The sequence below is a fragment of the Manacus vitellinus genome, unplaced genomic scaffold (genome assembly GCF_001715985.3).
Source record: "Manacus vitellinus isolate BGI_N305 unplaced genomic scaffold, ASM171598v3 scaffold_3_pilon, whole genome shotgun sequence".
NCBI classification, from domain to species: domain Eukaryota; kingdom Metazoa; phylum Chordata; class Aves; order Passeriformes; family Pipridae; genus Manacus; species Manacus vitellinus.
In genome coordinates, this window is record NW_021940535.1 from 34,177,702 (window position 1) to 34,192,202 (window position 14,501).

Genomic DNA, 14,501 nt, shown 5'->3' on the forward strand with positions numbered 1-14,501 from the left:
GATCCCCCTATTGAAATGGAAATTTGACTGCAGCATGAAATGCATATGTAGAATTTAACACAAAATGTATGCAAGCAATTATCTTTTAGAGTTACTAAGGAGTTGTAAAAACTGCCTGTTTCCTATGTATTTTTCCAGACATCTTAACTTCTTCCTTATGTATAGGTGGGCTGCAAAACAGAGACAAGGAGATGGCAGTAACAGAGCATCCTGCCTTGAAAAGGCCTTGAGGGGAAGCCATATAAGGAGTGGCTGAGGTCACTTGGTCTGTTCAGTCTGGAGGAGACTGAGGGGAGACCTCATTGCAGTTACAACTTCCTCGTGAGGGGAAGAGGAAGGGCAGGCACTGATTTCTTCTCTGTGGTGACCAGTCACAGGACCTGAGGGAATGGCCTGGAGTTGTGTCAAGCGAAGTTTCAGTTGGATATTAGAAAGAGGTTCTTCACCCAGAGGGTGGTTGGGCACTGGAACAGACTCCCCAGGGAAGTGGTCAGAGCACCAAGCCTGACAGAGTTCAGGAAGTGCTTGGATGATACTCTCAGACATATAGTGTAACTCTTGAGGATGGTCCTGTGCAGGGCTAAGGGTTGGACTCGATGATCTTTCCAACTAGGCATAATCTGTGATTCTGTGAAAATATTGGGCCAATTTGCTACAGTACACAGGGACAGCTAAATATGAAATTGAAGAGAAAAAAAAACACATTAAAAGCAAATTGTGTAACTTTTCCCCAAATTTATATTATTCATCCATTCATTTGAAAAGCACATATGTTCAATCTGCTTCAGCAGCCACTGATGCAATTTTCGGGATCATAGCTGATCTAACAGTGGAGCATTGTCAAACACTGCACCTTGTCAAATCAACTTTCCTTTATCTCATAATTCCTGAAAAGTAAAAGTAAGTTTGTGTTTCACCGTCCTTGCTAGGAAACACATCTTTGACAGCTTTGTGAATTAGACAGACATCCATTGACAATACCTTTAAACAAACTCAATCACAATATATAAAAGAGTCTGAATCACCATGGCTTCCACATCTAACTTCCACATTTCTGCATGCCATTAGAAACAAATTGTAAATATGCCAAACTAAATTGGAGCAGGGTAATTGGTTTTTTTTCAAATGACAGATGTGTAAACAAAATCACTAAAAGAAGATCACAGAATCATAGAATCACAGAATCACAGATTAACCGGCTTAGAAAAGACCTCCAAGATCATCAAGTCCAACCCTTGATCCAACACCACCATGGTTACCAGACCATGGCACTAAGTGCCACATCCAGTCTCTCCTTAAAAACCTCCAGGGATGGTGAATTCACCACCTCCCTGGGCAGACCATTCCAATGTCTGATTACTTTCTCTGTAAAAAATTTCTTCCTAATATCCAACCTAAACCTCCCCTGGTACAGCTTAAGATCATCCACTCTTGTCCTGCTGCTGGTTGCCTGGGAGAAGAGACCAACCCTCATCTGGCTACAACCTCCTTTCAGGTAGTTGTAGAGAGTGATGAGGTCTCCCCTGAGCCTCCTCTTCTGCAGTCTAAACAACCCCAGCTTCCTCAGCCTCTCCTCATAGGACTTGTGCTCGAGATCAAGTAAGACACATTACACTATGTAAACAATTAACTCAGCAAAGAAATAAAACCACCAGTATTTCTCTTCACCCTTAACAAACTTTTAAAATGCATCTGCATTCTAAATTAGAAATCTTACATCTTATTAATGAATTACAGTGCTTTCTCTCCATTTTTAATAATACATTATTCCATGAATAGACCTTTAGGAGAAAAGCAGTCTCAGCTTGTCCAGATCTGATGCCTTCTCTTCCCCTCTCTAACATTTATGGAAACTGGTTGTCAGAAGATGCACTTTTTCTCAGGTGCACCAGAAGGAACATGCATCACTCCTGAACTGGCTTTCTTCTCTTTTACATCTGTGACCATCTCAGTTATCAAGTCTTTTTTCCACACTGGACTGTCTTTCTGCCTTAGCCTCTTTCCTCTGCTTGTTGAAAGACAGTCATTAAGCAGAGGCTAACATTAATTATATACAGAAAAGAGCCAAGACCATTATTCTGCTTGCTTTACATTTTAACATGTGCTTCAGTAAACAGAGCAGGAACATACTGAAACACTGCTGCAAATCCTCCACTGCAGAAGCCCTTGCATCTTGGCTGGAGTTTCTTTAGCCTTGCTTTGTATTTACCTGCCTTAAATGTCTGGTGGTAGGGCAAGGCACCCCCTGCAGAGGCTATAGAAGTCATGTCTTTATCTTGGGACAGATGTGAAATAAAAATGATCCTACTTCAGCCTCCAGAGATTTGTACCAAAAGACATTTAATGCAAATTAGAAAACAAGTTGTGCAAAAGTTTACCGAGACACTTGAAACCTCAGTAAATACAGTCAGTTGTAATATATAACATAATACAATACAATAATATCATACAAATATATAATACAAAAATGTATTGTATTTACAATATTCAGAATAAACTGCATGAGGGATGGTTCTAGATCAAAGGCTCTGGGAACTCTGTTGGACATGAAACCACTTTATTAAAGATGTATTTAAATATAATTTCCAAACTACTATGAACTAAAATAATCTACTTAGACCCATATGTTGCCAGAATAGTTAGAACTAAGCAAAAAACCAGAAATATAAAAATTACAGGTTTTTTCCCAACATTATAATTTTCATTTTTCTTGGTTTCATCTAAATTAGGAATAGAATAGAAATAATACTCAATAATAAGGTAATGCTTACTTTGGTTGGTTTATTGAAAAGGCAGGCACCACCTCCATTGTTTAAAAATTCATGATACTCTTCAATATCACACTCAGAGAACTTGCTTGGAAGATAGTACCTGACAGAAATAAAGTAGTAGGATTACTTTCTCTAGTGCTTTTTACACTGTATTTTCTTTTTTCAAAATAGGAGAAATATGACATTATAGTTTAGAAAAAGTATAAAAGCATGCTGTTCGGAATCAAAGTGACTCTTTGTAAGTCTATCTAATTGGAAATCTTTTCAGTAAATGACAAGGAAATTTCAACAATGACATAGAGCTCATGGAAAGTGAGAGGTTTAGAACATTTCACTAAACTTTTACAAGTCAAAGATCACAAGTCTTATTACACAGTGTGTAGTTCTCACAAGTGTGACTTGTTCCACTAACAGGTCTGATCTCAGAAATATATTTATTTCCCATACACACTGCAAGAGACAAAGACTGATCCTAGTTTGTTTCCCTCTTAGAGGAAATTGCTCTCCTGGCCCACAGAATTTTCATATAATAGAGTTATGCCATTTTAAACATGCTTCTAACAAACACCATCTAACATTTCAGCTTCCCCCTATCGTGTGTCCCACTCAGTAAATTTCAACTGAGTACAGAGTGCCAATCTGAGGCACAGTGCCCCACCTAAAAACCATATGAATCTTTGCATGGATCCTTTCCACAGGGAAATATTTTTTCTCAAAGCAACTTCAGTGATCTTTATATTCAGGTGCATAGTCACGAAAGTAGTTATGCTTCAAGCAGATTGTGGAGTCTCAAGGGCTTTCCTCTATCAGCTCATCACAGAATAAAAAAAATATTAGCCAAAGTGTTATCCTGCATTGCTAGGAGTGATTACTGGCCCTTTCCACCCCTAGTGTTCATCACTTAGGTCTAACACTACAGAGATTGTGGAATTCACCAACATTCATCAATAAGCTAGGTAAATAAAAGGCTTTTTTGTGTACCTAATTATTTGAAAGGTTTGAACATCAGATAAAGAATTTTAAGGCCCTTAGATAAGAAAGCACTTTTGCAAGAATCAAAAATGTTTCTCTGATTTGATTTTTAACACACTAGAAATCAGAAAAATCCTACCGTATATGTTTTCAGGTATACCAAGGTGAAAAATGCACACATTCATACTTTCAAAGAGCTTTGGATGAAATACACTTTGTTCAAAATTTTTCTGACCACAAAGTTATTGTGAAAATTTGCAGATCCACTTGAAATGAATTAAAAACTTGGAGCACTGTTTAGACTACAGTTTAACTCACACACATGATAAAAGACAAGCCTGTAATAAGAATTAAGGCCTGCATACATATATTAGAAGGCATCAAGTTTCAATCAGTAGCAAAAATTTTCTGATTCACTAGTTCTTAGGTAAAATCTCTCCAGGCATACTCAGCCTCCAATGGGGGCGTTTTTTTCTGACAATATCACACAACTTGAGGGACAAAAAAATGATAGATACAGATGAAAGATTCCAACAGAAACTGAAAATGAGACATACTTCAGAAATTTGATTACAGTATTTCAAGAATTAGGGTATGTCATTGTTTGTACCCACAACTCAATAGCAAACTTGCAGGAGAAAAGAAGCTACGCATGCTTCTGCTTCTTTGCAATAACATGGCTTGACTGTTGAACCCAGTGCTTTTAAAGTTAAATCAGCATTCACCAAAAATTCTCACATATCCTCTCATTAAGTCACTTATTCTCACATTTCTTTGAAGGTATCTAAGGTACATAGCTAATTCTTTACTTTCTGAAAAATGAGTCACCAAAAATATTCTGCTGAACCACAAGAGGGAAACATTTTCACACCTTTCCTTTATGTCACTGTATAAAGAACATGACTTTCCTCTAGTGAAATGCCTTACCCCATATCTCCCATTATGCATCCAGACCACATGTCCTCACACTTACACTCACCTGACAAAAAAAAAGATAAAATCAAAAGTTACATCTTGAGTCTTGTGAGTCCAAAATAATAAATTTCTTATCACAAAAACCACACTGCACTCAATTCTATTTCATATTTTAATACAAGTTGAAAAGAACAATTTTTCTGTTTATTGCACACCGTAGTTTAAGTGCATTAGTGCACGCTGCCAAACTTTTTCTAAAAACAATGTATGATTCTATGCAATCCTGAGCTTTGAAAATATGTCCTGTTTTTCTTTCCTTCTCTTAAAGTGAAGTTAGAGGAAACTGCAGTGTCAGCCTTCAGCACTTGCAAATCATGAGTCAGCTCTCCCGTCTTCTCCTGTGTGATGATATTCAATTCCCAAATTTTCAAAGTAAAAAAAAGAATCATTTTACCCCTTCTACTTTTTAGGTCTCCTTTTTGACTACACTAATGTGACTGGGGAAATTTCCACTGGAAAAAAATCCCTAACAATAAGGCAGACAAAAAAAGCATAAACCAGTCAGTAAACACAAGGCAATACAGCAGGATCTATCAGCTTCTTCCTCTGCTCTCCCTCCCTTTGCCCTGCAACTCCCTGGCTGGCAGAGGGCAGTCCTCCCTTCTGCCCTGCCAGCCTGCCTGGGGTCACTTTGTTTTGGTCTCAGTCCACCACTTTCATTACTGTGTCTTCTTTCTGTTTCAGTAGAAGTGCTTTGTACATACACATTCTGTAACTTGCCTTACTGTAAACATGAACATCAGTTTATTGCTTCCATTTTAAAAGTACAACTACAAAGGAAATGAGGTTCTGTCCAACAGTTGCATTCTCCCCTCTCTCCACCAAAACAGTGCCCTGCCTCCCTCAGCCATAGAGAAAGGGAATCACCACTATTATAATTTTCACTTTTACCCTGCCCCTATATCAGCTCAAAAATATGCAGATGAAAAATGAATGCTGAACATGTCTGTAGCACAGAGCATCCGCCCTACATTTCTGAGTATTTTTAAAAATAGAATTACATAATCTGCAAAATCCTTTAAATGCAGATATATCCCTGCATTATATACTTTCTTTACAATGTCTGTGAACAAAATCCACCTAAGCAGAGTTCTATTACTAAAATAGTAATTTATCTTTTTTCAAATAGTAATTTATCTTTTTTAAGCCACAAAAGTACATATGATCCAATAAGAAAACACTCCAATTCATCATATAAATTGTTCAAAACTGTATTTTTATTTTAATCATATCAAGGCTGGGACTTAATATAACATGGAAGCAGGGAGGGCGAGGTGCTTGTTGTGGGAGACTTGAATTAAAGCACTGCATATAAACAGGGGTTACTAAGAAGTTGAATACCAAGGTTACAGGAGAGAAATGGTAGCAGTAGGGTGGTAAATACAAGGTATTAGTGTAATCTACAAGAGGAACTGGGCATTTGGGAAATCTACAAGAAAATCAACCAAGGAAAACGGAGAAAAAGTTATATTGTCAAAACTATTTTGCGTAACAGTATTAAGCTTACTCCTCGTCATCCCCAAGTCTAATAATGTATGTTTCCACCTTTGTGCTGTAAGACAGCAGCTGTTTGGTCCATGAATGGAACACCAATCTCCCTGAAATGAATGGAAGTGGCAGACACCTTTATGGTTTATTTTGAATGAAACACTGACACCAGTGCTGCCAGGAATTATGAGCAGGGGGATATCATAGTATTTAAATAGTGGAAAATTAATGATTCTGATCACAGAATATGCCTAGTTGGAAGGGACCCACAAGGATCATTGAGTCCAACCCTTAGCCCTGCACAGGACCATCCTCAAGAGTCACACTATGTGTCTGAGAGTATCATCCAAGCACTTCCTGAACTCTGTCAGGCTTGGTGCTCTGACCACTTCCCTGGGGAGTCTGTTCCACTGCCCAACCACCCTCTGGGTGAAGAACCTCTTTCTAAGATCCAACCGAAACTTCCCCTGACACAACTCCAGGCCATCCCCTCAGGTCCTGTGACTGGTCACCACAGAGAAGAAAGAGATCAGTGCCTGCCCTTCCTTTTCCCCTCACAAGGAAGTTGTAACAGCAATGAGGTCTCCCCTCAGTCTCCTCCAGACTGAACAGATCAAGTAACCTCAGCCGCTTCTCACACAGCTTTCCCTCAAAGCCCTTCACCATCTTCACTGCCCTCCTTTGGACACCCTCTAAAAGTTTAGTGCCTTTTTTATATTGCAGTGACCAAAACTGCACACAATATTCAAGGTGAGGCCATCACAGTGCAGAGCAGAGCAGGTCCCGTCCCTTGACCAGCTGGAGATGCTTTGCCTGATGCCCCCCACAGTTTGCCCTCCTGGTTGCCAGGGCAGTGCTGACTCATGTTCAACTTGCCATCGACCAGGACCCCCAGGTCCCTTTCCGTGGCACTGCTTTCCAGCACCTCATTCCCCAGTCTGTATGAACATCCAGGGATGCCCCATCCCAGGTGCAGAATCCAGCACTTCCCCTTGTTGAACTTCCTATGGTTGGTGATTGTCCAGTCCTCTAATTTGTCGAGGTCTCTCTGCAGGGCCTCCCTGCCTTCAGGGGAGTCAACAGCTCCTCTGAGCTTTGTGTCATCCGCAAACTTGCTTAGTATCCCTTCCAGTCCTGTATCCAAGTCATTTATGACAGAGCTCTGTGGAACTTCACCAGCGACAGGTCACCGGCCTGATGTCACCCATTCACTATTACCATCTGTGCTCTACCCATGAGCCAATTGCTCACCCACTGTATGATGTGTTTATCCGGCTGTATGCCAGGTATTTTGTCCAGAAGGATACTGTAAGAGACAGTATCAAAGGTTTTACTGAAATCCAAAAAGATTACGTCAACTGGCTTCCCTTGATCAACTAGGTGGGTTACCTTGTCATAAAAAGAAATCAGGTTTGATAAGCAGGGCTTTCCTCTCATGAAGCCATGCTGGCTGTGACCATGTCTGTCCCTTCTCATGTTATTACAAGAAATAAAAATATTTCAACATTGTGAGAAAAAGAAGGAAGAAGTACATGTCAGAGAGATACTGATAAGATTCTCCACATTTTAAGGTTTTTTTTTCTTGAGATAGAGTGAAAAAACAAATAACCTTACCACTTATAATTTTTCTTCTGTCTGAGAAAATGCCAATGTTTTGGGCCAAGGTCTGTGCCAGGGTAACTGCCATCAAGTCTGGCTTTCCAAACTGACAGAAATAAGCAAGGTAGGAAAAATAATCAGTTACATACAGGTATCTCAGATTCAAGTGAAGCTTTTCTCAATTCAAAGCAATAAAAGGCAAAATCACATGCACAATGTTAAGCATTCTTACTTCAGGGTAGCTAGATAATGAACAAGTGAGGAAAATTAAACACTGGTTTATGGATAAGTTAAGAGAAAGTCTGTTTATTTCTTGCTATTGTGGCTGCAAATATGAATGACAGGATATTGCAGAACTTGCTGAAAACTGTATTTGAATCTATATCTGACTTTATTCACTCATCGCTTCATTGAGATGTCCCTTCTGTAGAGCTGCACTAAAATTCTGAATCAGTAGAGAAAGAGAAAAATATTTTGAGGAACATATCTGCACTGATAAATTCTGTGCAGATAAATTTCCACCACTTTTTGCTCATAGCAGTATCCCCACCTACCTCATTCACACCCCCGCCTTTAAGCAAGGAGCAGATTCCACCCGTGTGGGCTATTCCACTTCGACTGCTCTGAAATCGACTCCCCCTTGACAAAAAGGAAAAGAAAAGGAAGTTTACCCTGACCAGTCCATGAGTTTTGCATTTATCTATTCCAGTATCTACCCTTCTGATTTTCAAATGAGAAGCTGGCATTTGCAAATGCTGGTTGCCACCACTACACTGCAAACTGTGCAGAAACAAAATGGGAAAAACAGATAACCACTCACACACCTCACATGACAAATTATCTCCAGAAAAGTTATACCATCTTGCCTCCTCCTTCTCAGAATACAAGAAGGCATAAGAAGAAGAGGACTATTTTGCCAAATCACCTGGATCTCACCAGCCCTTTGTTTCTTGACATACCACTGCACTGAGTGACTTCTGTTGGTGTATGCTACAGGCAGAGTGCAGGAGAGGCCATCATGCTGCCAACACAGGGGGACTAGTAAAATGACACTGTCTAATTGAGCAATGCTGATGGTAAAACTCTTAGGGAGATGCATTAGTGGAAGATGCAGAGGTAGGTGAAAATTCCCTGAAACTGCAGCCCATCTCATCCAAGGAACAGATGCACTCCAAGCCTAAATCTAGTCACCTCTTTGGTGCTGACCACATCAACATGAATGACTGCCAGTTACTGCAGACAAAATATACTCTGCTTTGCGTGAGAGTACTGATCCATCTGAGCCCTGGCAAGTTATTTTTCTCAAAAAAATAAGAAAACCATCGAGAAGCAATACAATGGGCTAACTGCGATGAAGGCAAAAGTTCATTTGTAACCACCGTACCATCACACCGGCTAACCTCACCTCCCAACTCAATTTCAGAAACTGCTATTTCTAAACAATCTATGAATGCAATACCTCAAACACCATTTGGTGGCGCTATAGATAGCATTAGAATTAGCATTACAGGCCAAATCAAGCTCTCTTCTGTCATAGTCAATCCACACACATTCACAAGAACAAGACTTCCCCCGAAAGATCTTACAATGTACCAGAGAACATCCATGAAGGATGTGAGAAAACCTGATTCCCATTTAACAGATGAAGATCTGAGCCATGGAGAAACAAAAATCTACAAGCACCACTTGCAGATCCTACTAGCTTTTTTCACGACAGAAGTCAATGACAGTAATTAAGCATGTGCAAAAATTCTGAGAGGATGGATACTGGACTTGGGTATCCTGGAACCATACTGGAGTAATGTGAAAGTGAGGTGTTTAAGTTAAGTTTATTCATATAGGATTCTAAAATCCTATATGAAGGATTTCAGAATTTCTCTCAGCAGAGAGAAAAACGGACCCCAAAAGATATTCATTTGACCTGTCAGTTGTGGATCAAAAATCTCAGCCATGAACCTCTCCTCTATTTTTGGAGGTTCCATTTTATTATATCAATCTTATTTCCAAAACAATTAAGATATTTAGAGAAAATAACATTCCTCTCATCCTATTCTTCCTATAGCTCAAATATCTTGGGAGAACAAACTGTTTGGAGGATCTGAAACACTTCAGTAATCCTGCAGCATGCAGGTCATTCAGTAAAGTAAAGCAGGCCATAGTGTGCTTAAGCAGGAAACCTCAGTGGTTTCAAAACTGATGTTCTGCTTTCAAATAATACAACAGGGCCATCCATGCTCTGCTGCTGAAGAAGCCAACCTCCGAGGTGGAACCATGCATGACCCTCCAGGTATCTGCACTTGTGGATAGGTAATTGCACAGAATAACAAAGGATTACAGCTCATGCAGCTCAGGCTTAGTACGTTAAAACTAAAACGAGAGTCAAACCTCTAGTTGCATTGGCAGGCAACTTGTGCATTATCTTTTCCCCACCTCCCCACCCAAAACATTTTTTTCTGAATTATTGTGGATTACATACACAACAGAAAGGAGATGCATGAGCATCTTGTGAGAATCAACCCCCAAGGAAAGAAAAAGCCCAGTAATAAAACATCACAGGAGGTTACGTACGAAAAAAGGTGAACTGCGTCACTTTTCTCTCTGATAAAATCCCTCCTATATTTCATAAACTCACGCAGGGTCACCAAGGGATTCTCAGATATGGTGAACTTGTTATCAGTAGCCCAGGTTTCCATGGCAACCAATACTATCCTGGTGTTAAGTTGTTCTTTATATATCTAGTATATTAACAGAATGAACAAATACATTATGTCAAATAGAACAAAGGTGAATTTTACCCTTTCTCGAAATAGCTTGCATTTTTACATAACTAAATAATTAGCTTCTTCTAGCACAATTTAGGTTCTCCCAGGTGATTTTATCTCCCTTAAAACCAACAAACATGAAAACAAAGTAAAATCTAAATTTTAGGCCTAATTTTCCAATCAGCTCTCTTAGTCTGCAAAAAGATCCCTTGTAGCTCCTACGCAGGCAGAGGTGCATAGAAGAAAGATATGATTTTTTAAAAATTACTAAAGAATCATTCCAAATACCACAAAGATTTTGAATTAATGGGTCTTTTATAAATCCAGCTTACCCCAGTGACACACAAGGGCTCTCTTGTACTGAACAGTGATCTATAAAACCATATTTTTTACTGTTGTACACCTCTACAGGAGTATTTAACCTTATGCTGGCTGAATCACGAAAAAGAGGTCATCCTTTCAATGCTGGGGGTTAACACTCCACACCAAATACTTTTAAGCATTTTTTCTAGTAATACTGTTCTTTTTCTTGCAATACTTTAGTGGGATGAGGTGCAAGAGCCAGCATCTCATCCAATTTAGCATCATAGATATAATCCACAAAGCCCATCTCTACATCCCTATTCTAACTCATTTACTCAAATGCACTGTTTCTGGAGAATTTTAGTGCATTCTTATTTCAGATTGTCTTTTGGTTTTCAAGTTGTCAACACAGGGATATTGTGTTAAAAATTGTCCTATCTAAGGTACTCTTTAATACCCAGACTCAAGACACTGATCCAGCAGGATACTTAAACATTTGAAGCCACAAGAAGTCTCTAATGTGTTATGTTAGACAAAGGCTTTATAGGTGGCTGACTGTGGTTCTAGATGAAAATTTGTGATCTTCACATACATTATTATTGGTATACAATGAACTGACAACTCCTGCATATATCGCCAGGAGAATCATATGACTCATCTCACACATAAAAGAACATTTAGTTGAGTGATACTTACTAAATCTGCCATGTTCACAACTGATTTAGCATAGCTGTTAGTATGGCCGACTGACAAGCGGTGCTTTTTACACTGCGAAACGAACACAGACAAGTTACACATGCAGAATTCAGAAAAATAAGCTCCATTTCCAAAAAATAATGAAGTAAAAAGCAACTATGTCAACAGTAAGACCCCTGTGCAAAGTTTGGTCTCCTGTGCTGAATGTAATGACAAGAAGCGATACTGGAAAATTGCTCAGAAATTCAAATTACTGATATGCTTTACAACAGCTGTTGAGAGGATCTATTAATTCCTGTTTGGAAAGTACTCTAAGGCCTTTACTGGGAAATGCTACAAGAACCACAACATATTGTTACTCTTCTTATCTTTATTGTTGGCAACTTTAAAGTCCATCACAAATGCCAATGCAGAAATTAGCAAAAAAACTTCTATAGTTGAGACTCCTTTAAAGGTGTTATCCCAGAAATCCAGAAGTGCCTGCATCCATGTTCTAATCTAACAGACTTCCTTTTTTTTTTCTTCAGTTCTCTTTCTCAAGTTGTTTTCTGGTTTTCTGCCTGTACAGTTACACATCCCCAAAATGCTACAGTAACTGGTTCGAATCATTTCAGCAATCAGATTACAATGGCACCTTTACTGAAATCTGTAATGCAGTTCTATAAAGATGACACTGAAAACAGCTGTCCAGGTACTCCTATTTACAGGAAAAAAACACTAATGAATGAACACCATGGGTATGGAAGTCACAAGTATCTCAGAGAAATTTAGGACAAAATGGACAAGATTTTCAGAAATCTTTAACTATCTTGTGCCCCATGATGCTTGATTTTGGAGTGAAAGTTGTCCATATTTTCTGGGAGTTAGGATCTTTTAGTGGGCAAGAAGAAGTGCCCAGCAACTAGCGGGTGAGAAAGATATGGTTTCAAGAAGGAATGGGGGGGAAAAAAAACACCAAAAATAAGGAAGTTACTGGAAAAAAAACCAAAAACAAAAAACCAGAAGAACAGGACTGTGAATCTAAAAATGACAGAAAGGATGAAATGAAAAAGCTAAAAAATAAATGGAAAATGAAACACTGAAACAAAGGGAAATAAGTATACTACTCAAGTCTCTATTTGCAATTAAAATCTCACACTTTAGAATACTTAGAGACACTGGAGGTCTACTGAAATATTTTCAGTATAATAATTTATAAGTCCATTTGGGTTTTAAAAGCTTTATTCCCCAGTTGGAAGCAATGGTTGGACAAGCAGCTGAGAGGGCAGAGAGGCAGGCACTGCACCCCTCGCAGTGGTGAGCACCCCAGGGGGACTGGTGGGATGCAGCCATTTCCCTGGACCAGAGGAGGAAGCATGAATTTCATTGTGCCCTCTGGGAATGCCTGGTGAGGGTGAATGGCAAAAGCAGCTCCAACTCTTTAGGGTGTCAGCTCCACATCGAGTGCACCTGGAGCGAGGCATCGACTGATGCACAGAGGGAAGTCCAAACACACATGTGCACCAGCCCAGGCCATGGGGAAAGGGACAACCCCAGAGCCGACAATGATACTTCCTTCTCCCACGAGGAGATTATTTGGCTTCTTCAGTCATGGATATTCGCTGGCATTTGCTTCCGAGAATAAACTCCTAAGTGGACTGACTCTTGCAGTAGCTGCAGTTAAACAAAGTCAGAAAACATGGTCCTTGGAGAAAATCTTCCCAAACAGTTAAGGTCCCAAGGGGAAACTTGTTGCTTCATGTCTTTAGGATCAAACACAATTACACCGATTTAGGGAATTTGCATCCATTATTATTCGTTTTAATCCAAGAATTTGTTGCTATGCTCACCAAACTGAGCTGAAGGAGGAGCACGCTGTCCAAGGACAGTGACACATTCCTTGTATACTTTGATGTCTACTTTTGCCAATTTGGGTATTGTTTGAGAGAACTGCTGCACATTAAAGAAAGAGTAGACAAAATGTATAGAAATATTTTGATTTTTAAAGCCATAAAGGACCATAAAATCATCTAATGTCACCAGTCAGATGAACACCACCAGTCTGAACTTTTATCCAGTTACTTCAAGATGGGATTCTATTGTTTGTGTTTGACACTACCTTTGAAGACTGCAAGACATGAAGAATTCACCATTTCCTTTGATATTTTCCTTAATTATTAATCATCTTCACTTACATAAAGCTGTGCCTTTTCCCACTTTAATGAGTCTGGTTTTTCTTCAATACACTAATCTTTATTATGTCTCTTTCCACTACATTAAAGAGCCTATTTATGTTCTCCCAGAGAAAGTATACAAGCTTAACAAAATAATTTCTCTATATTGATTTGGACGTATCAAAAAAATGTAGTCACTATTAATTTCCCCATTGTCAACTGCAATAACTGCACTATTGATTGCTGAGTGGCTGTAACTAAGAGAAGTGTTCAAGAAAGCCAGAAAGAAAATCATCAGCTTAAGTCACACTGACATTACTTTATGACCCTTTTTCCTGATACTCAGGCCTAGTTGCATTCCTTGTGTAATTATCTTACCAAAATTCAGAAACAACTTCATCAATGGTTAATGAAACCAGAATCTTTTTTATTAAGGACACAGTAAATGTAATTGTTGCCATATATTGTTCTTAATTGTTATCTCTTATGAATCAATTAAAGGTGATGCTAATTATAATTGTAAGATGTTGAAGTGTGTCAGTCTTACCATTAGATGATCATTTACAATCATTAACTCAATGTATTTTGTTTCTTCTTCAACTTTACGTGGAATCTGACGAACCTACAGAGAGAATATAACTCTAAGGTGAGAGTCTTACAATACAGAGAGAGTGTAACTGGTACCAAACACCTGCACTTAGTGGCTCCCCCACTTTAATAAACAGGGAATGAACTCTCAGTTTAGAATATTTATTTTGAATCAAAATAAAGTGAGCTACTTG

At 39.0% G+C, this 14,501-nt stretch overlaps 1 protein-coding gene across 4 annotated transcripts in view; it reads right to left on the minus strand.

The window, feature by feature from the left end:
- ADAM22 (ADAM metallopeptidase domain 22) overlaps positions 1-14,501 on the minus strand; it is a 73,199-nt gene that overhangs the window by 35,295 nt on the left and 23,403 nt on the right. For all 4 annotated transcript variants that reach the window (XM_018075756.1, XM_018075758.1, XM_018075754.1 and 1 more), the window contains exons 6-12: positions 14,267-14,341; positions 11,567-11,638; positions 10,374-10,540; positions 8,360-8,444; positions 7,821-7,911; positions 4,671-4,722; positions 2,772-2,871 (exon numbers count right to left, since the gene is read on the minus strand). In XM_018075756.1, coding sequence (XP_017931245.1) covers positions 2,772-2,871; positions 4,671-4,722; positions 7,821-7,911; positions 8,360-8,444; positions 10,374-10,540; positions 11,567-11,638; positions 14,267-14,341 — 642 coding nt within the window. The remainder of the gene's footprint in view (positions 1-2,771; positions 2,872-4,670; positions 4,723-7,820; positions 7,912-8,359; positions 8,445-10,373; positions 10,541-11,566; positions 11,639-14,266; positions 14,342-14,501) is intronic.